We start from the raw sequence: 23,149 nt of genomic DNA on the forward strand, positions 1-23,149 counted from the left end.
TAAAATTGTGTGTGAGACTGAAGAGAGGACACAAGGAACATCATGTTACTGTGTTGTTTTGCATGAAATTGGAGTATTTGAAATTTTGCAGTAGTCAGCAGAATGGTAAAGAGCAGCCAGTGCATGCGTAAGGTGTATGCTAAGTGGACAGTGGAAATACCAACGAAAAAAGGTTTCTATAAAACTTGTTTATTTGGGAAAATGTGGATGTTAGTTAATTGAAATGTTCACTTCTGACTACTGAGAACTAACAGGAGGAACACCAAAGCAGACAAAAAGCAGCAAATGTCTGAAGGAACATATTTCGAGCCCTATCTAGTCTTCAGGTTTTGAATTCTTCCCTATTCCAAACTATAAACTATGTGAACATTTAAAATCACCTCTGAAATGTATCAGGAAACTTAAAAGAAAATTGCAGTTTGAAAAGAGAGGGGAATGTAGTACTCAGATTTTCTGTATAACAGGGTAAAGGAAACAAGTTTTATAATCTCCTTTTATCTGTAAAGCTGTGGTACTGCTAGAAATTAATTTCAAACTGAGGAGCTCAAAATAAAACTCCAGTTTAGGAAGAGCAGTACTGCTCAGTTTACCACATTGATATTTACAGCCATAATCTAAATCCTTCTGTCCCTTACAAATCATCAATCCTCTCCAAGGTGTGAGCATCTTCTCACACTGTCAGATTTGAATATTCAATCTAGAGAATGAACTAGAGTTTAAATGTGACTCCTTTGGCAATGGAAACTGCCTTTGAAAGTTTTGGATCTTCTACATTCCATGTTTTCTGTTTTAAATTAAAAGAAGAAAGCAGTCTGAAATAATGCAGTGCAAGCAGCCTGCGAAACCTGCATCTCAGACATGAGGAACTGCAAACAAGGAGGAGGTCTGAGGGCATTTCATTCATCTTCAAACAATCTGCTCCAGGTAAGAGCAGTTCAGGTAAGCCAGAGCTAGCAGCGTTGATCATATCCTCCATTACAGGGCCGCCCAACTAACGGCTTCATTAAAAATCTTACTCCTGTGCTTTGTTGATGACAATGATGAAATACTCCACAGTAGTCATTGAAGGATGTAAAATTATAATCTCTTGGAAAGCCTCCCCACCCCACCTTGCCCCCCAAAAGCCCCAACTGTTGTCATCTGCCCTTCTCTGAATTCCATAGGTCACTTCTGATCCAGCTTACATTGACTTTCCATGTTTTTTCACTCTTCTTAGACCATGACCTCTCCCAGCTTCCAGGAGACAAAACTTATGATCCTGCTTTAAAAAAAGCCATTGGTTCTTAGGAACTGGTCTCACAGAGTGCTGCACCATTTGCCCTTGGCAGCTCTTGCTTCTGGTAGCACAATTCACTCACTTCTTTGCCCTGAAGTAGCCCTGCAGCTGCTGGGCCAGTGGGCAACTTGAACAGGGAGCAAGAGCCTGGACCGGCTGCTGACCTTTTGGTGACAACTGGTTTGTCAGATTCTCTGTCTCAGAAGAAACCTGGAACAGCTTTTATGTAAAAACATATGTTGTACTTATAAACCTGCACTAATGCTTGAAGAGGTGTTTGAAAAATTGTATATGCCATTTTTAGATGAAGTTTGACAATCCTGGTATATATCAAATAGATCATATACTTCATGTATAATCATAAACATAATATATTATCATAAAATGGTAAATGTCATTCCATAGCATGTATCTTTGCACATTGACAGGGATCAAGGTTATAAATAGAATGGCAGGAGATGGAAAGAAATAGTATCCCCACTTTTATTAAAGATTCAGTGGTCGATATGGCTTGGATACTATCCTTTAAATAATAAACAATTTGTCAGAGTGACCAAAGTAATTACTGGCAAGTTTGTCATTATTATTATTATTATTATTATTATTATTATTATTATTATTATTATTACTATTATTATTATTTGGCTCTTCTGTACAATTGCACAACTTCACTGTTTCTTTCTCTGAATGATCAGGTGTTGATTTACTGGTAGAAGATTTTGACCAGACTGATTGTAAGAGATTTGTATTTCTTTTTACTGGATTCCATAAGCCGATTAGAAGAACCTCTCCATAGGAATGCTAAAAGAGTTGAAGGCATCTGAGCTTTTTGCTTTGGCAAAATCTTGCAAGTGATATCAGGCGGATTCTGTTGGGATGGGAGCTGGTTCTGATTACAAGTGAGGATTACAAGAGGTGCTGTGGGAGAGGAGCTGTTGATGGTTATGTCCATACCAGCAAATAATGCTGTGCATAGGAACAGAACTGTAATGCCAATTACAAAATGCTGGTTCTGAAGACCTAATGTCCACATAAATGTATTTTTGACATGTTGGACTAGTTCTGGTTTGGTCCCATATGCTCCTCCAGTGGCTTGAGTCCCTGGTATGTGCTCCTGGAGAGCTGCTCCAGATTTAGGATTCCTGAAGGAATCCTGTTTGTAGTCTCCAAGGCAGCACTGTGTTCTATTGGGAAAGCTGCTGATCTGAACTACAAATTGGCACAGACAGAGCTGTTAAATGTCTAGTCCTATCTCTTGAATAAGTAAATTGAGACCACAGGAACAGGCTCTTGGAGGAAGTGGCAATACTAGTTCTGATTTACTGTTGGATAAAATCAAGGTCCATTAAGAATTATTACATAAAAAATCATTAATGCTGTTGACTTGGTTTGACACATAGGAGAAAGTAAGGAAGATCTTTCTAGGGCTAAAACTAAAAGGGGAATCAGCATGAAAAGAGAGCAGAAATGCCAGAAACACCACTGCAATTCACTCTTTAGCATAGCTGCAATATTTTGACATAGCCTATGATGGCTAAGCCACTGGATTCAAGAACTGCCTGTGTATTGAGAACATAAAGATGCTACACTCTTATACAAGTATTCTTAAATGTTTGTATTTTTAAAAAATCCCAAACAACACTCCACCCATCTTAGAATCAAAATCTAATTACACTAAATGAAAATATTTCCTAAGCAGTCCTACTTGAAGCACGTGCCAAAGAAGAGTTCATATTGTGAACTATATTATGGTGAATACATCAACAAAGGGGGGGGGGGGTGGGGGAAGAGAAACTGCTGTTTCTTACATGTAATGTGTTTACTACAGGCCCATCTTCAAAATCCTGTCACTTAAATCACAACATTTCTGCTTATTGAGCTGAGTTGTTCAGATAGCTCATAAGCAACTCCTAAAAACCTAAACAGGCTACACAAAATTATAAGTCTTTAAAGTATTAACACAATTAACTTTGTAAAGTTGTTTTATTGAATGGGAAAAGCTTTTCTGTTTTTAAGTACTCTGTTGTTTTTTGTATTTAATGTGTCAGTCAATCATATCTTGACTTTACAGCCAATAGTTTATTTGAACCTAAATCTGCGATGAAGGAATGTGAAAATATGGTTTGCTTCAAGTTATTCTGTATGAATTTGAACTTTTAGATGCTGTAACCACACTATCAACAGGAAAACTTCTCAATTCTAGTTAAGCACATTTTCCTCCTGCTCATATTAGCTGCCTAAAATACCTTGATTTGTATGTTTCCTTCCTCTGTCAGTTCACTCTTCTGCCCAGATTTGTATTCCTGCCCTCCAGTGCAACATTACTCAGAAACCTCTCATCCTCCTGCACCATCAGCCAGTACCTTCAGTCTTTGAAAACATGTTGTTACAATTTCTAAAAATCATGGAAGAAAATTATATAATCTTAAAAGCTATTGTTCTGCTCATTCTATTAAATATTCGTATTTCTACCCTTCTATTTCCATCCCCTCTCATAAGTACTTCAGCCCACACTGGCAAAACTTCTGCCATTAAGGCGCCCAGAGTCCTGGCCTGCACTCTCAGCAGAACCATAACATGTCCTGGCAGTCATTCACTGCCATTTTAGAAAGGATTAACTCTTTAATTGATTTTACATAAATAAGAGACAATCACAGCTTTTATACTGTCAGTGCTAGCTGCAAGCATTTTTCCTTAAGCACCAACCCAAGGAACATATTTTTACAAGTTGGAGCTGCTCAGTCAGTTCAAATGGCTTTTTAATCTCCAGAGGCCAGATGGAAGTATAATCCTTTACCATTGCATGTTGCGTAATGTAAGGATTGGAATTAAATTTTATTTGCATAGCCTTATGTGTAAGTATATAAATATTTTCCCTTTCTATCCATGCATTTTTTCTTCTACTGTTTTGTTTCAGTTTTTTTAATGACCGCTTTCTATAGGGTAAAACTGTCACAAACAAGCAAACGCTATGCCCTGAAAGAAAAGCTTACACAGAAGAAAACAATTATTTTAGTCAAGGAAAATTGAGACAGAACTTGACACTCAAGTGCTAAGTTTCTGAGACAGATGATGACTTACCTTGGTTTCAGGGCTCTGATAAAACTACCGTTGGACTGATGTGGAATGACGTTATTTTATTATTTGTTCTGAAGCTTTATTTCAGGCTCTCCTACAATCCTAACTTTGATTTTAGTTGCATTTATGGATTTATTCTTTGCTGTCAACTGCAATCGATTGAAATCCATAAATAATAAACATCAGGTTTCAATTTAAGATGCAGTTATGAGATGCTATTGGAAAAAGTTTCAGCAGCTTTTTATAGCTGCCTCCCCAAGAGAGCAGGGCCCTGACACATTCCCTGTGAGGAGTGAATGTCCTTCCTGCATGTTTGTCCAGACCCACGTGACAAATCCTAAACGGTAACTGGAGGAGAGGACACTCACACACCTGTGGAAGACTTATATAAAAAGTCCCAAGACATATTTTAGCATATACCAGTAAGATGAGCAACTTGACTGCTTCACCTCTCACAGGATACATAATATTAAATTAACACTAGAAAATAAAAAATTTTAAAAAAGACATACTAACATGAAAAAACACATTTTATTGCACTTAAGTTATAAGAAAATAAAATTTCTAAGTGAATCAAACCATAGACACAATCCCTTTAAAGGTTGTTTTCCTCCATCACATCAGGTTGTTACATAACTAAAATTAACCAACTGAAATCTGATTATTTTAAATCAGACTATAAATAAAACAAAAACAAAAAAAGGAGGAGAAAAGATCGCCTAGGATACAGTGTTAAACCACTTTCACAGTTCAGCTTGAGTAGAGAAGCTCTTGGAGAATGAGGCAAACCATTTGACTTTATTCTCATTTTGTTTGCGTGTGATATCTTTACAGAAACGTTTTTGCTCTGTCAGTTCCTCCCAGAAATGACTGTAACAGTTGTTTTTTTTCTCAAATACTGTAAAACACTAAGACTGACCAGCAACTTTATTTTAATTTTTGCATTTTATAATATTTTTTTAAAATTTTGTCAGTTTTTTTTAATGTATGTTCATTCCATTCACCACAGCCCTCACAAAGAAGATTTTCCCCACAGAACAGGCTGCAATAGCTTTGTTCCAAGGAATGTGTTTTAATTTTTGCCCAGAAAAAAGAAAATAAGCTTTGCACACACACTCAATTCTTTATTTGCAGGCAAACTTCACTCTTAATTCTCTGAAACTCTTCCACTCTCAGCCTCTTAGAGGCACAGTTGGCTCAAGTTTCAGTGGCAAAAAGTCTTTTTCTGTAATCAAACTAGAGCAAATTTGGAATTCAGTCTGGGACTAAAACGTCACAGCAGAAAAAAAAAATAAAAAAAATTAATTTGCTTTTTTTCTTTCATTTAGCAGCATAAATAAGTTTGGCCACTGGGAATACAGTACAGGGGTGGGACAACAATCCCATAATTGAAGACCTACTTCTAGCACCAGCATTATTAATTAAATCCATCAGAGGACTCTCAAAACCCAGGACAGCTTGCCACCTCAGAGCAACTTCTGCATTGAAGAGTATAGATGGAAGCAACAGTAAATAGATTAAACAGAGGCTAATACTGTGACTGACATTGGCAATGGTTGGGAAAAAAAAAAAAAGAGGAATAAAAAAAAAAAAAAAAAAAAGCTCTGATAAAACTGCACAAAACAATTCACAGTAATATTTTAGCTTTTCCACACCAGGAATGGATTCTTTGTTTTCGTTTGTTTTTCTCATTGCAGATGCTCTCTAGTTTTTGAAAGTCAGCCAGTGACTGCTGGTGGAGGTTGGAAGGGACCTTAGAGGGAGTCCCATCCAACCCCTTGCTTGGAGCAGGGCTAAGGGACAGCTCATTGCTCGGAGGGGCTGCTGGGACCCAGGGTGACTCAGGGGCGCATGTGCAGGCTTGCCTGTGCAGCTTATTTCAAGATCTTTGTAGTAAAATAACTTGTTAACAAGAACTTTTTTTTTTTTTTCACTCCAAATTGCTCAAGGAGTTTTTGGAGGAAAGTAAAGAAATTAACTGCACCTGGTTTCATTTCTAAAGTTGTATTTTTGCAAAGCTGCCCCAGTCAAAAGTGTAGCCTTTTTATGTGACGAGATAGCAAAAGCCTCTCTTGTCAGTAATAGTTTTTCACCTTTGTCTTCTCCTTCGTAGTCTGTAGGTCTTTAGGATCTGTTGCCCCAAGGCAACATCCTGCACCACCAAGGACAAGGGATTTTTTTTCCTTTTCCTTTTTTTCTTTTTTCCTTTTTTTTTTTTTTTTTTCAGGGGGGAAGGAAAGGAGAACATCATCTACACATTTGGAAAAATTAATCTTTCTGCCCTTCACTTCATATCCACGTCAAAGTCCAACACCAGCAGCTTTGTTTCCTCAGTCCCATTGCGACTCCCAACTGCACACACCAGCTTTGTGTTAGAAGCTCTGATTCGCCACACGACGCCTCCACTTCCCCCGCTCTCCAATGTGACTAGATTTCGGATAAATTCACCCGTTTTCAAGTCCCAAAGTTTTACAGTCCCATCATCTGAGCTGGTAATTACAAAGTTCTTGTTGAACTGTAAACAGGTCACAGCACTCTGGTGCTTGTTGGGACCTGTAAGAGTAAACAAAAACATTTCTACTTGTAATTAATTAGAAAGCAATGTCAGACAATGCTGCATCTAGAATAAACACCTTGCTATTTGCACACAGCTCCTTCCGTCTATTAGAACTATTAGAGAACTATCTGTTATAACTCTGGGTTTGTACATTAAGAGGTGCAGAAGCCTTGCCAGGCTTTCAAAAAGTGAAGGCAGGTATAAAAAAATTCCCCAGTATTTTCTCTTTGTTTCAGTGATCTCGTGCTGTATATCAGCGGTTGGGCAAACGTGCACTTGGACATCCATGAAAATGAACTTAACCATCCACAACAAGGTGACTGCTGTAAGAGTTTGTCTCAAAGTCCCTCTGAAGTGTTATTTTGAGTTTACTCCATCAGTAAATACTGACATATAGCTTAAAGACTATATGTCTGTTAAACTGCTAAAGTAGCAGTTTGCTTTAGAGGGAAATTAAATTTTTTGCTCCAACCAGCACTGCTGTATATAATATATGAGAATGATAGAAGACCTTTTACTGTGGGGAGAAACACAACCATGGGTTTGTGTGCATGATGCCTGAGTGGCAACTGTCAACATGGAGGGAGAGAAAAAAAAAAAAAAAAAATCTTTCTCCTTAATGAAATAAAGAAAACATCTTCCACTTGCATCTCTTGATTTATTGCAACAGGCAGTGTACTTTGCCTCCAATTAAACTGAAGGCTTTGAAACATTCAAGTGACCCCTAAATAAATACATTGACTGTCTATTTTGAAATGTAATTTCCTACATATTTATGTGGCTTATTATGCTAATATACCCATAGCAAATTGCTATCAGTCCAGACCATCTGCCTTTGATTCACATTATTTTAATAGATTAGATTAAATACATTTTGTTCTTCTAGTTCAGAAAAAGATCACACAGCTGTCATCAGAAAAACATTCAAGTTTTAAGTGGTCAGTGCTTGTTTCTTTGTACATAATTATTTTAAAGTTTTTTTTTTATGTAGAATCTCTAGCACAGAACACTGTAGGCGGCTTGATTTACATGAAGCTAGTTTAAACTTACCTTGCAATGTCTGTAAACATTGTCCTGTTTTAATGTCCCAGATTTTGACTGTAGAATCAGCATTTCCAGACACAAGTATATTGTCCTTGAGTTCCATTCCACTTGTGAGTGACTGGTGGCCTGTTAGAGTGTGAATGCAGTTGCCTGTCTCCACATCCCAAACTCGGATGGAAGTGTCAAGAGATCCACTCACCACATGAATACCATCAAACTACAAAAAAGGTAAATCTATTACAAGCAATTATATTAGGACCTTACAAAAAAGGCTATTAATCATTTAGTCACTAAATGCAATATATATAGATACTATATATATTCAGTACAGTACAAAGTAAGGAGTCAGTAGAGATGGCCATGTTACCACAGCAGGTACTTCATGATCAGTGCAATTTTCTGTTGAACATGTGGGCTCTTGAGGGACATGATTTGAAAACAGACTCAGCCACTGGTCTTTGAAATGCAATACATCTCCTTTAATCACATCAGATCCTGACTACCCTGCAGTATGCAAAGGTAAGAGAAAGTACTTTTCCAAATGGAGATGTTAAAAAGCCAACCTTGCTTTTTACAAGTCCTAAGAACTTCAAGCAGGAGAACGACAACAACATTACCTGAATCATCTACAGAAAACTCACAACATAAGAAACTGGAAAGAAATGTAATTGAAAAATGTAGAATTTAGCTACTTTGTAACTCTACTTGTGTACAGTTAGGAAGTATAACTTTCCAATGATTGTAGGGAAAGCATACAGGCTAACATATGAGATTGTTTTGACCAAGAGGACTGACCATGTAGGGAACAGAAAGGTGGAAAATAACTTGAGCTATAGTGATAATAGTATGAGTCCAGAATTCTCAAAAAGGGAAAAAGCAGTAGAATAAAACCAGTGGGCTTCAAGCAGGCATACTTAAGAAACCCGAGACTTCCTTCCCATGAGGATTTTATGTATCTATTCTCTGAGGGGAAGAAGAGTTCAGGACAGTTGGCAGTTTCTTAAAGACACAAACTATCCTGTGTAAAAGAAACATAGCAAGTATTGTAAATTACTGAGACCCACTTGGCTAAACCACAAGGAATTGTACAAAAAGTAGAAACTAGATCAATAGATGTGTATAAAAGAGCACACTTGGACAAAACCAGAAAGGCAGAGCACAACACAAGATAAAACTAGCAAGAGCCATTTCACTATTGTATGAAAAAAGTCCCAACCAGAATTATAACAAAATGAAAAAAAAAAAAAACAACTCATCAAGAGGAAGGTCAAAAACCCTTCATTTATCCTCAGTGGGAAGGAAACACTTATTGGGGCCAGCTATTTAACTTCTTTTTGTCTCAGTCCTCAGCCATGTCAATGTAGGCTCACAGCAGTAATGCTAATGACAAATGAGTACAAGGTTTTGCTAGAATGGGGGAACAAAATCACATAAGGCAAGCTGTTTTAAGACAGTCTCAGAAACATCTGCTGCTATCTTTGAGAACGCATGGAAAACAGACAAGTTTCAGATGGCAAATACAATTCCTTTCTTTATTGAAGGAGATGATGGGATGGATGAATCAGCCTAACTTCAATTTCCACAAGGAATTTTTAAGCCCTTTGTAATGTGATAAGTAGTGGCAAACAGATTTATGGGAAAATTATCTTAACAAATATGATTTTTTTCATGATGGAGTAAAAAGTTGTGAAACAGCGAATGTCTTGGTTGTATTTTTACAAAGAGGGAGATAAATTTGAGGCAGGGATACTATTACTTTGTTCAGAGTACTATTAGAGATACCAGAAAGAGTGTCAGAGCGATCTGGCATTTACTATTTTCATTAGGATTTGAGTGACATTTGAAAGAGTAGAACTGACCAAAAGCAAGGAGTGTAGAAGTCAAGTAAAAAGTGTGAAGATCTGAACTTGGCAGGGAATGAATGAAGGCACAGCTGCAGCCTGGGAGAAGGAAGGCTAGGGAGAAATCTTTGTTATATTTAAGGTAATGTGACACTACTTGCCCATGTGGACTGACTGGTACCTGATAATGAAAAAACAAACCCAGTTAAGGGAACTCGACTATCTGGGGCTGCTGCTTCTTATAAGACCTGCAGAAAATGAGTATCTTAGAGCTCTGCAGTCAGACATGATTGGGCATGGCACCTAGATTCAAAAGAATGGAGAGTGACTAGCACACAAACTGCTTATCTGCTATATGCACTGCATTTTATACAATGCATTTAAATGCATTTTAATATGCATTTTCATAGGTGAAAATACACTAAAAAAGACCCTCTGGTATCTGAATGGAAGGCATAAAAAAAAATTCACTTCTAGCAAGCATTGATAAGACTTTGACTGGACCCTGTTTTGGGTCTCCTGCTTTCAGAAGAGGACAGGAAATAATCTGACTTCAGATAAAAAGACAAGGAGTACCAAGTAGCCCAACAGACTTGAGAACACTAGAGAACATTTTTCTATCCTAAAAAGAACTAAACCTGACTGATGTAACAAATTTTTAATTCTTTTTCCCGTTTCCCGCAAACCAGTTGTATTCAATGTTCATGAGATATTCAGAAAGAAATGTTCAAGGCTGGGCATCAAGAGAAATTGATGGTGCTGCAGTGAAACATACAATGGTTTGGATCAATGACTTATCCATGAACCCTGAGAATCTGTGGGTTACTGCAAAGGCAGGTAAGAAAGAGTAAGAAATCTCAGCACGGTTAGTGGTCTTCAACTGCTGCAAAAGGATCTCTGGAAAATATTAGGTCTACTCATGGGGAAATATCAAGATATAATAGAACCTGCCATGGAGGACTGGTTTATTCCATCTGATTATTCTATTTATGGGAGTTCTCCTGTTAGGGGCTGAAGGGCAGGAGCCACTAGGCAATTTTAAGGAATCTTTCTGTTTCAAACCTGTAAGAACCTGTAGCCTCCAGCATGCCCTGCCCGACTCCTTCCCATTTGTTTCAGAACATATCGAAGTGTAATACAACCCAGTTATTTGATCTGTTATTACTACAGTATCAGAGCAAGACATAAATATTCGTTAACCAAAACAAGAGTCAGTGGTGAAGATAAGGTAGAATAACATCTGTTCCCAAACTGCCCCACACAAAATAAATCCTCAGAACATTTTTGAGAGGTAGGTAGGCAGTACAGCACTGTTATCTTGCTTGCTGCTTTTATAGAGAACACTCCTCAGCATATGAATATAAGAGAAGAGCTGGAGTTTCTGATAAATTTTGCTACATATTTTTGAGAAAGGAAACCAATTAGGAACTTAGTTCATATTTAATATATTATAGGGAGATATTAAATACTTTATGAAAAATGTCTCTAGCACTGAACTTCACTTTCTAGATCACAAACCAGAGAAGATACATGCTGGATGCCATTTCCCAATTTTGAACTGTCTTTGTTGATTTATTTTTCAAGTCCTGACAGACTGTGGTGTGAACAGGCACAAGAAATTAATTTCTTTTGCCTTTCAATGCCTGGAAGTGATGCTTTGATTCTATGAATGAACAAGATGATGTTTTGGGTTAGTAAATGTAAGAAGACACAAGACATGAGGTTTGTGTGTATCTTTACCAGCTTTGGGGGTAACTGGTGGGCAACAGAGAGATGCCACAAAGCAGTACCATAATAACCTGCACCTACATTAACATGTTGCTGTTGAAAAAGTCTCACATTTGTATATCTGGCCTGTACTCAGAGAAGAGGAAGTAGAAGGCTAGAGATTTACATAGGATCATTAAAATTTTAGGTTCAGCCTTACTGTGAATTACGGTCTAGAATTGGAAGATGGGACTAGAAAATGAGAATAAACAGATCTCCATAAATCAAAACATTAATCAAAGAGGGTTTTTGGCACATTGACAATTGCTATATCCTCCAATTTATTTAAAACGGTAAGTTTAGAATTTCTTAAGGAAAGCAAATCATAATTCCAAAATACATGCAAGATTTGAAAAAAAAAATCTCAACTAAACAACCCACAATCAATCCACAAAACAATGTAACTTTCTGGTATAGAGACTTGGGCTTTATTGTACTGAGTCCTTCAAAAAATGCTACTCTTAAAAAAAATATTCCGTTTCTAAATTAAAACAATATTTAAGTAGTGTAACAAGATGAAAGAGGGGTTTATCAAAGATGCCTCTGTATTCTTGTGGTCTGTATAGTTCTGTACTAGGTACCCACAATTTAATAAACAAGATGAAATAAACTAACTTTAAATGTTACTTAAGGAAACTAAAGCAGCAGATAAAAATCACATACCTGTAACGAGTAGACTCTGTTAGTATGCCCTTGCAGTGTGTGCAGACAGGTCTCTGTCTCTGGATCCCACACTTTGACCATAAAATCATATGCACCACTTACAACCCTTCTGCCATCATACTGAACGCACCGAACTGCAGCGACGTGGCCCATCAGAACGTGTAAACACTGGCCCGTCTCTATGTCCCAGACTCGCAGTGTAGCATCTCGAGACCCACTGACCACCCTGCAGCAATGAGAAAATCCCTCCTGTACTTAAACATAAAAGTACTACAATAATCACACTTGGCTACAAACGGGTTCTGAATTTTAATTTGGGACTTTAGATAGAGTTGGTGCACCAGCCAACAAAGTTCTGGCTTGGTGTGACATTTTAATGGGGTCTCAAATTACTGGAGTGTTCTTCCTTGGTCTACTCATGTCCTCAGGATCTGCCAATTTGATATAATCAGCAATCAGTATTTAAAAAGGCACTTCATTCCTGAACATAAAACAATGCCATGAGAAATTCTGTGGACTGTTGTATCTACCTATGAAAGCGTATGAACATAGTGACCTCAGGTCAGTGCTACAGGCATTCGGTTTTAATAACTGAGTTGACTAATTATAACAAATAAACAAAGATCTTTAGAAACTTCCCTTTTAGTAAAGTAACAGTTATTCTGCTTGATTTTTTTTTTCAGTTTATAATTCTATAAGGTTTTTTAGGCAATAACAGAAATGAGATGGAATGAGCATTAATGGAACTTATATAGAAAAACCTCATCATTCTTCGAAAAAGAAGATATGCAACCAACGATCTCTGTCGACAGCTCTCTGCCACAGCCAAGTAACAGAGCTATGCCAATGTTTGTTGAATCAAGACACGGTTTACTGTTGCAAAAATTATGTTACAATCAGTTAAAATTTAATAAAATACTGCAGTGACAATACTTAGAAGGCTATTTGATAAAATGAGTTAAAGTTTGTAGCATTGACAAAATAAGGTATTATTCAGTGTGGGAGACCGGATCATGGCATAACAAAGAATTAGCTTTGAAATAATGCAGACTGACTTTTTGAAGTACATGACTCAATTTTCAGTTCTTCATTTAGTATTCTTAAGCTTCTACTCCTATTAAAATCTCTTCTCTTGTGCTGATTTATGTTTTGCCTGTTTTGTGTTTCACTCAGTGCTGGATGAGGTCCCCAAGTCTCAGGAGAACTTTCTGTAAGCACAATTATATATATGCCAGGCCAGGCTGTAGCTGTACCTCTGCACAAAGCTCTCACCTTTTCTCATGGAGATGCATGCAGCGCACCGTAGAGGTGTGTCCATACAAGGTGTGGATGCATTCCCCGGTCTCAGCATTCCAGACTTTCAACGTTCTGTCTGTAGAGCCACTGATGATGATATTGTCCCTCATCTGTGATGACCACACTCCACCTGTGTGCCCAACCAGTGTTCTCAAACACTGAAAATAAATATTTTCCTTAGTTACCCTTTTAACACAGAGGAATGGAAACTTTAAGAAAAAGCAGTCTTGGAGGTAAGAGTTGGCTCTCATAGCAAGAGCCAGAAGACCGCTGGAGACTTCTGATTGAACAAAAAAATTCCCCTTTTAAAAAAGACTCCTTTAGATTAATACTCCGTGAAGATTCTGCATTTACTTTAACAACATGATCTCTATAATTACGCATTTTCTAACCCATTTATATATGTGCCATGTTGATTTTTGCATTTTTCTATTTTCTTCAGTTCTGTCGTGGGGATAGAGTCTTTCAGTGCACACAGCGATCTACTTCTGTACTATTATTTTTATCAGTCAAACCTGTAACTGCATGAGAAATGAGGTCAAGGCAGTTTGAGGATCTCTTTTTCTGTAATCTAATGCTAAGTGGCATTAATTGCCATGGCCTTCCTTTAACTGTTAGTTGACTCCTCTTGACACAGTCCAATATTCTTTATCTGAGGCAGTGTCTCCAAAATACCCAGTATTTCAGTTTACTCTATTTAAACATTGATGCATTTTGGCTTTCTGACTGTCCTGTTCTGGATCTTCTCCTTGTGATCATACCTCTTGAAAATGTACTCATTTTAAGCCAAAGATTACTTTAGAAAAAAAAAAATCAAATACGGATTATCTGGATCAACTTTAACAAGAAAAAACATAACTTTGGTAGTTAGCATGAGTTTCTGTTGAAATGTTCTATTATCACTGCACGCTGTATTTCCATGATATGAACTTTCTTCCAAAGTATTTTTTCTGCATTAGTGACAGTATAGTAATTTCTGTTGTTAATATCCTACTCTTTCTAGCATCCTTGAAAATGGTTTGCTCCTTTGTTGTACATAGGTTTCCTGTTCTTTAACAATTTTTAACTGGTCTTCTGCAATTACTGGCTCCTGGCTTAATTCACTGCTATCAAACACATCTTTTTCAGTTCATAGCTGATGTTCATTTCTACAGTTCTCTTTTTTTCTTATTTCATCCAATGTGCTCATGTTTTAAGAAATCATTCTGTTAAAGCAGTAAGAACACAGAATCCTTATTTTGGGCTTTACATCATGTACATCATGTTCACTTGCACAAGCCAATCTTTAGGGTTTTCTTATTTTATTAATTCTTCAGTATCAGTAAGCATGAGAGCTGATACAGCATGCTTCCATCTTTCAGGCAAAATTTGTGGCTCTCTTAAAGGTTTGGGGTAAATGGCCACACTAGGTTTTGCAATTACTTTCAAAAAATTACTGAACAGTAAATCATGCCACTGTGCTTAACTTGACATATTTAAGGGAATGTTTAGCTTTTGGGAGTGTGGTATGTACAAGGCAAGTATTTTTCATTTGTGTTTAGGTTGCACTTTTCAATTAAAATAGATGCAAATTTCATTATGGAAATTATTTGTTGTAGGGAATCCAATAGCAGCAGGGTAAGGCTGCCTATGGCTCTTAATTTTATTCTTACCCACAGTAGGATTAACAATCCCTTCAAGGATTTTTTGGGCATGCAATGACAAATGCTGAATACATTCAGCTTCCACATCATGAAGTGAATACCTTTTACATCTTAAATATGTTATCTTCAGCAGCTGCTCTGTTTTAATCTATACCATTAAAACCAAGCTAAGTGCACACAGTATCAGTCTAAAAGGAAGAAGTACTGTTTCACCAAGACCTTTTCTACATTGGTTGATCAATCACCTCAAAAAAAAAACCTGTGGGCTGAGTAGCTGTGATGTTCTAACACGACTGAAATGCTCAGTACTGTCTTTTTGATTGCACATATTGTTTTGCTCCTCCAAGCCACAATTAAATTGTTGAAGCTTATTAAACTCCTGCCTGAGTTGGATCTAATTTAATAGGAAATATTTAAATCTAAAGCAAGTTAATTTTTTTTTTTGTGGCTCAGCAATATAATAGGTTGGAAAGTAAAACAAACCCTCTATTTGATATCTCAAATAATAAAATGAACACTTCATTGCAAAAATTTGAAAACAATTGAAAGAATGCTAGAAGATAAGTGATAAAATGAGACCCAGAGGGGTAAATGCAGCCTAAGTTAAGCTTTAAGGAAGACAAAGTAATGTTTCTGTCCAAATTCTTTAAAATCCATGTCACAAACGACTCCACAAGAATAGCAGAATTACCAAGAGAATAAGGACATATGCCAGTGGTAACATGAGTAGCATAGCAATTTCACATCAAGGTGACTTTTATGAACTGGAGGAGTTTCTGTGTGAGAAAAGGCAACGCAGATGTTAATCTTTTACATTGTCTGATTCCTGGTCCAGAGGCACCAAAGGGCACCCTGCAGCGTGGTCTGTTGGCACAGCAGCATTTTTGCTGTGCCAGTGCTCTACATGTGGCTCATTTCCCATGGAATCCAGCAGAGCAGCCACCTTACCTTGCCTGTCACTGCTGACCACACTTTGAGCGTGTTGTCGTCAGAGCCGCTCACGATCCGGTTCCCGCAGAACTGCAGGCATGTGATCACATGGTCATCATGGCCCTTGAGTACCTGCCAACCAAGAACACAAAAGTAACAGTCACAATTTAATGCAGGAGATTAGGGAGAAGCAGGAGAAACAAAGTGGTCTTCTAATTCATAAATTACAAAATGCTAGAGTTGCTTCAGTAATAATAAGGCCCCTTAATCCTGTGTGTCAAGTCTAATTTACTGCCAGCTGGGACCAAAGAAGGAGGTTCCCTCCTTCCGTGGAGTGATGCTGCATTGCTTAGCAGGCACACTGCAGTTACTGCAAGCGACCTAAAAGTACCAGGAAAAATCACTAACAAAAGTGGGTGGAATTAATAACTGGACACTGCTCTATACCTCTGCAGTTATTCCATTTCTTTATTTTTCACTTGAGTTACTGTTACCTTTTGTTTCAATCTTGAATAAAAATGATGGGCTGATTATTTGCTGAGTATTTTGTATGTCAGTGGTCAAGGCTGATTACATCTATTTTTTTCCCTTACCAGCGAAGCATTGTATGAATTGTATTAAACGCCAGGCAGCACCAAAGGCAAAAACTAGAAAACCATCAACTCAAGTAAATACAAATAAAAGCAACAATTTCATGTATTGGGAATGTGGACTGCAATGATGCTTTATAGAGGCAGGATTTTCAATGCTTGATTTTGGAAAAACTAATTCTATATATCTTATTGCAATGCAGCAAAAAAATTCTAAACTCCTTAGTAGAATACATAGGATGAATAATTTTTTATTTTAGATATGCAAACATTTTTCAAGATGTTCATTGAAATGAAATGGCATTTGGATAATGCCAGAGGTTGTAATTTTAACAATAATTTCAAGATAACTTGATGTGGCATATAAAGGCAAGAAATACAAGACCATTGCAAGAAATGTACATAAGTCACGGCCAAAAAACAGCACAATGTAGGCAAAGGTCTTCCATGGGAATTCTTTTGTTCCTCTTTTATTTTGTTATTTTTAATTAAGAAAACATGTAAATTGCCTTAAAAAGCCACAAATGTGGGTTTTCTTCACATTTCTGGCTGCTTGTTCATTATCAAATTTGAATGGAGAGTTGCTATTTTATTTACAAAAGGTTTGAAATATTGAAGATATTCCATATCTTCATATTGTAAAGGATGTAATGATAAATATCAATGTTATTAAAATAATCTTAACGCTTAGAAAACTCCACAAAAATCTTAACACAGAATGAAGTTATTGTCTTGTGCTGCTCAATGTTGAAGAATCTATTTAAAAATAAAGCATGAATTGATCACCAAACAGCTGTGGAGTATTTTTATGTTGCAACAGCTCTACCTATACATACATATACACTTATATATATATGTGTCTGTATGTTTAAATATATTTAAATAAAAATAAAAATAAAAATAAATATAAAAATAAAAATAAATATAATATTTCAATCAAGTTTCCATGATTACCTGTCTCAAAGAGACTTGCATATTTATAAGAATTCACAAAATACAGAAATTCTTGGAAGTGCAGTGAAAGGATTTTGCAGCATGAAGCATAACACATTGTCAAAATGGTGGTCAGAATATAATTTAAAGCCAGGATAAACTAAAACACGAATTCTTTTTTTCTGTAGCAATTCACTGCTTTTTGTGCATGGACAGTCTTGCTTGTCAAAAGGAAAAGAACCCGAGCTACGAGCTGATCCTGCTTCATTCACGGCCCCCTGCACAGAGCTCAGAACCTTACCTTGGGCGATTTCAGTTCTCCTCGCCGCCAGTTGTTATCAATCCTGTGCTGTCTGATGTAGGCGCTTTTCCACGGACTGTGTATAAAGCCTGGTTTTATTACTTTCCTCCTCTTGATATGTAATGGTTCATCAATCCCTAAAATGGAATTTTAAAAAGCAGGGGGAGGGGAAGAGATGAGGCCACCCCACAGAAAACACCTCCCCTCCCAAAAGTTTACTGTGACCCCTGACATTAAAATATGGCAGAAATGTAACAACTTCCTGCAGGCCAACATTTGTGTGTCAGTGTCATCACCCTGCTCCTCAGAGATTCATACTCTGTCTGTCCTTGTCAGTTCAGCACAATCTTTACCATCATCATGACTGAAAATGCTATAGTTCATCATTTCCTGCTGACAACCTCCTAGTTTGGGTTTGGATCCCTCTTTCCAAGGTAATGCTGCAGAATATTGCGTTTTACAAATGGGTGCTGTCCAAAAATCTCCTTAACCACTTATATGCTTATTCTGGAACAGTTTAAGAAGTCAACCTTTCTGTCTATGGTTCTCCACTCTGGTTACCCATCTTCATTACCTTTAAGTTCACTATGACTCCTGGTATTAGTGAGCTTTTAATTACTTTCTTGATCTGAAAGGCAGAGTGCTTTTGGCATTCTTGTCTCTTGGCTGGAATTTAAGTTATAGCTATGCCCTTTCTGACTTGACACAGTAGTGCTTTGTTTCAGTCTTGCTACTACGGATACAGCTTTTTTTACAATTCTCTCACCCTGCTCTCTTTTCTATGCAGCTCCTTTATCCACTGCATTTCATTACTGGCAGGAGTCTTGTCTCTTGCCAGTATATGGATTTCACTCTTCTGCCTTTAGCCTGGTCTTTGCCTGCAATCTTGAATTAAGGGCTCCTTCATGTTACTGAGCAGCGCACTGAGGCTAAGAAGGCTGCAATACTGCCCTGCTTGTCTGTGCTCTCCTGCCTGGATGTATTTATTCTTACTTTAAGCTCACAAACGTAAGCTCACTCCCCTCTCAACCTTCTCCTTTTTTCTCACTCTGTCCTTTTAATGCATTTTAATTTAAAAATTGAAATTTTTAAGAGGAGAATCTTTAGAGAAGATTTAGGAGGTCAGACACCTTCTTTCCACCACAAAAGAAAACCAATTAGTTTAGGTGCCCTCACAGATAGCCAGCTACAACTGACATTATGTTTTTTGAAGCCTTTGCATCAACCCCTCACAAGTCCTTGTCTTCACATACTTGAAGGCAGTCTGGACAGGGTCCTGTGTCCAAGATGAGACTGCTCTGGATCACATGTATGTGCTCTTCAATCCCCCTCCTTCCTGGCCAAACAGACTCCATGTTCCTATAACTCTTCTTAAAAAAAAAAAGCTTACATTCTCCACGTGCACAAATACATGGCTACTTTCATGGGAGCCTTTTTTTGCCCATTCATATCAGTGCTGGAGCACCATGTCTTCTTGAATTGGCATCAGCAGAATAATATCCATGTGGCTAATGGACTATGTGCCCCTCTCCAAGAAAACCTTTCAGCACCTTCTCCTAATACCATGTGCCATCTCTGCCTTAATTACCCTACAAGTGATATGACATTATAGCAGCCCTTCTACCAACTACTGAAACAGTTTCTCTTCCACACTACAAACTGCCAGGTTATACTCCTATCATTTTTACACCTCAGCTGTTACTTCTTTTGGTTGCATTTTGAACAAACATAATACTCAAAAAGCAAACCCAACTGTATTCTAAAAACATGCAACTGGTTTACTTTACAAATGAGCTATTCAAGCCTAAACTCTAGCACTCCGTGGATTATTTATTTCCTACTTTCAACATACATACCATGTAGCTCAAAGCATAACTAGCACTAAATCTAAAGTCACATGAATTTCCTCAGTAAAACTTTAAGCTTATTATGGAAATTAACCCCACTTTTTATGATGGCAACACTTTGACCATTACATCCATCATTTTGCTCAGTCTTACCCTCTTCTTTGCATTTCTCTCTCCAGAGAAGATTATCTTCAGCCAGAATTCTCCAGTAACGACATGTCTGGGCTGCCTGCAGAAGGTCCCTGGGTTCCAGGAATGACAGCACATACAGTGCCAGCTGTAAAAAAATTAGAAGAAAGTGTATTTTCTGCACTGCTTTTGAACAGAAAAGTGAAACAACTCCATTTACTATCACACATCAGGGGCTGAAATACAGAAAATTGGAACAATAAATTATTAAACAATCTCTGAAACATAACAGACTCCAGTTTATTCTTGTGGGCATGTGGAAATATAACAATCATCACAAGTAACTAAGTCCTTACAGATCATATCACAAAGTAATTCTTGCATTTGCAATAAAATAGATGTCAGCTGCAATAATTATTACATTTTTGAAAAAATATAAGCCACATTACTTTAAATCATTAGAAGAATTATTACCAAAATAATTATGTCTGTTATTTTAGCTAACAACTACACCAAAAGTTATTTAAGAGTTGAACTGAAAAGTACAGTGTTCACACATGAGTAAATAGGGATGTACATTGTGATGAGTAACGTCACTCAGTAAGTCCAAATACAGAACAAGTAAATGCTACATTCCTCAGAGCTCAAAACCACTCTGCAGCCATAGGAAAGGCAGTGTGGGTATTGCTCATTTTCTGATGAGAATTCAAACACGTTCCTAGTGGAGTTACAAGGAGCTTAATGGATTGGGATGCAGTAGGATCAAGATATGTAACTTCAGTGCAGCTTGTTACCAAAACCACAGGGCAAATCCTAATGAGCACCAGAAAGTAAATAGAAAATGAGCTTTTCCATGTGACAAAACTGAAGTTTATTAAGGAAAAATTCAGACTTTTTCTGACTGACATAAGCCATATAGTGACCACAATAAAGGCCCCAAAATCTCCACATCTCCATGAAGCCTTAAACAGAGGCATATGAATCAATCCAAAATACAAGGACGGCTATCATTAAGGGTGTGATGACCAAGTACAGATTTTCTACTTGATAGCAACTCCCTAGTCATGGAAAATAAGTGTAAGATGCAGGAAAGTCATAGGAAATGCACAAAGACCCTAAAAACTCTGCAGAAAGAACAATATTGATAAACTTTAATGCAGAGAACGACTAACATGCTCACACAGTGGGGTCTCTGTCAGTAATTAACAGGATGCAGAAGCTGTAAAGGAAATCAGATCACCCATTTTAACTCTGCTTGCCATGTATTTTGTTTAGGACTTTCAATTAAATCTTTAGCTGAAGATAGATAGACAGATAGATAGATAGACAGACAGACAGACAGAAAGAAACAGAATCTGCCCTTCAAAGCAGCAAAGACTGAAATTTACTGAGGAAGTCATAACTGCAGGCTGCTGACCTCAGCAGATTTTTGACTTCACTTTGTGAGAAACATTTACGTTTAGTAATCTAGACAAGCCAGTGACTGAGCAGGAAATAAAAATTCACAACTGTTTGCATTTTGGTTGCACATATAAATTTCTTGCAAGTCATCACCTGCAGCTCATGGGGACTACACAGGACTCCATATTAGATGGAAGGACCTGTGCCTTAAATGATGTGTTAGATCCTCAGGCCACAAACCTGAAGGACCTTCTTCTCTCCTTACTCAGGGAGTCAGCATTTGGGGTCTGGTGCAAGGCTCTCTGTTACAGGAGCAACAACTGTACTTGTTTAACTTTTTAGACTTTCTGTCTTCATTCCTTGACATGTGAAATTATTGAAGAAGTGTTTTTTCCTAACACACATTACATAGAACTGCACATATCAAAACTCAAACATGACACAGACCCTTTCCATTTTTTGCTAAATGTTCCTCAGTTGACAGAAGTTTGTTTAAATATTACTTGTCCTATCTATACAGACACAGACATTTCTTAAGCTGGTGTTAATTAAACTTATGAGCCAATTGATTCTAAACAAGGTTAAATATGGGTAACATATATTCTAGACTACATTTATCTAAATAGTTGTCAATGGTCAACATAGCCCACAGCTGACTTTAGGATTAGCAGTGGAGAAGAAAATTTCAGGTAGCAAAGATTTGACCTTTAACTGAACTGGATTTAGAACTACTCTCTGTTAAAGTGTTAATAATACCCAATAGTAAGCAGTCCCTTGTTTTTTTCTTCACTTACACACACAGAACCAACAACATTTCTATGGCTGATTTCAGCAAAATTCTACCTATTGGTTTCTCGACCTGGCTTTCATAAATAAGTAATTTGAAAAATTATTTCTAAAGTCTCAGCAAGAAAACAAGAGCATTTATTTCAAATTAACTATTTTCTCAGGAGGAAAACCAACATTTCCACGGTAATTTGGCTTTTAAGTTACTGTCTTTCCATTGCAGACAATAGTTTTGAAGCAAAGCCCTTCTGTCCACATCATTTTCCTGTTCTGGTTTGGTAATAAAATCAGTGCATTGAAACAGCACTGGATATAATCACAGATGTTAATGCGGAGCAACAATCCAAGGCAGAGTGTTTTCACAGGATGATGGCTTCACTAGGGAAGCCTCTTCATGGAACTACTGATCCCAACAACTTGCTCGTGCCCTACAACTCAGAGCATCACCCCCACTGCAGTCAGCACTCAGCAGCTGGGGACAGCACTGCTGAGGAGCTCTGGGTGAGGGAACAGCAGAGGAGATGGTGGAGTCCGCACAATGGCTTTTTTAAACTTTTGGTGATAGTGACTTGGGGTTAGGAAGCAAAAATTATTCAAGCCAGCTTCACTGGTGAAGTCAGCCTGTCATGAAGTTACACATTACAATATTCTAGTCTCAAGAGGCAGGAAACCCACCAGAAATAAGCAAGTTAAACATTAGTAGTTTACAGGAGAGTGAAGAAACCTGAGTGAGGAACTTTTACTGCTAAGTATTGTATTTTTTCTGTGAAGAAATCGTGAAAACTGAAATTATAACATGATCTTTACTTACAGTGAAACTCGATCACTGGTTGTACTTCAATGAGTAGTGCCACAAAACCATGCAAAGAAAACTGATCTCTGAGTTACTTTTATCAATTATCTGATAAATTTCCATACTGAATAGATGCAGAACTGGTCAAGTATCTTCTGTCTCTTCAAAATATAAAGTCTTTTTGCCTTCCTCTGCCTCTGACGCTTTGGGCAGCCTCTCTGGAAACATGGCAATGATGCAGAGGTGCTACTAAACTCTTCTACTCTCCCAGTGT

At 37.4% G+C, this 23,149-nt stretch overlaps 1 protein-coding gene across 4 annotated transcripts in view; it reads right to left on the reverse strand.

Moving 5' to 3' along the window:
- Positions 1–4,866: 4,866 nt before the first annotated feature.
- Positions 4,867–23,149, reverse strand: part of FBXW7 (F-box and WD repeat domain containing 7) — a 196,180-nt gene continuing 177,897 nt past the window's right edge. For 2 of the 4 annotated variants that reach the window (XM_056490701.1, XM_056490702.1), the window contains 7 exons: positions 19,920–20,043; positions 17,920–18,056; positions 16,114–16,227; positions 13,499–13,680; positions 12,227–12,452; positions 7,962–8,172; positions 4,867–6,907 (listed from right to left, as the gene is read on the reverse strand). In XM_056490701.1, coding sequence (XP_056346676.1) covers positions 6,639–6,907; positions 7,962–8,172; positions 12,227–12,452; positions 13,499–13,680; positions 16,114–16,227; positions 17,920–18,056; positions 19,920–20,043 — 1,263 coding nt within the window. In that variant the 3' untranslated portion in view covers positions 4,867–6,638. Of the gene's footprint in view, positions 6,908–7,961; positions 8,190–12,226; positions 12,453–13,498; positions 13,681–16,113; positions 16,228–17,919; positions 18,057–19,919; positions 20,044–23,149 lie in introns of those variants that run through there. The other 2 variants (XM_056490704.1, XM_056490703.1) reach the window with 2 other exon arrangements.

The sequence above is a fragment of the Oenanthe melanoleuca genome, chromosome 4 (assembly GCF_029582105.1).
Source record: "Oenanthe melanoleuca isolate GR-GAL-2019-014 chromosome 4, OMel1.0, whole genome shotgun sequence".
NCBI classification, from domain to species: Eukaryota; Metazoa; Chordata; class Aves; order Passeriformes; family Muscicapidae; genus Oenanthe; species Oenanthe melanoleuca.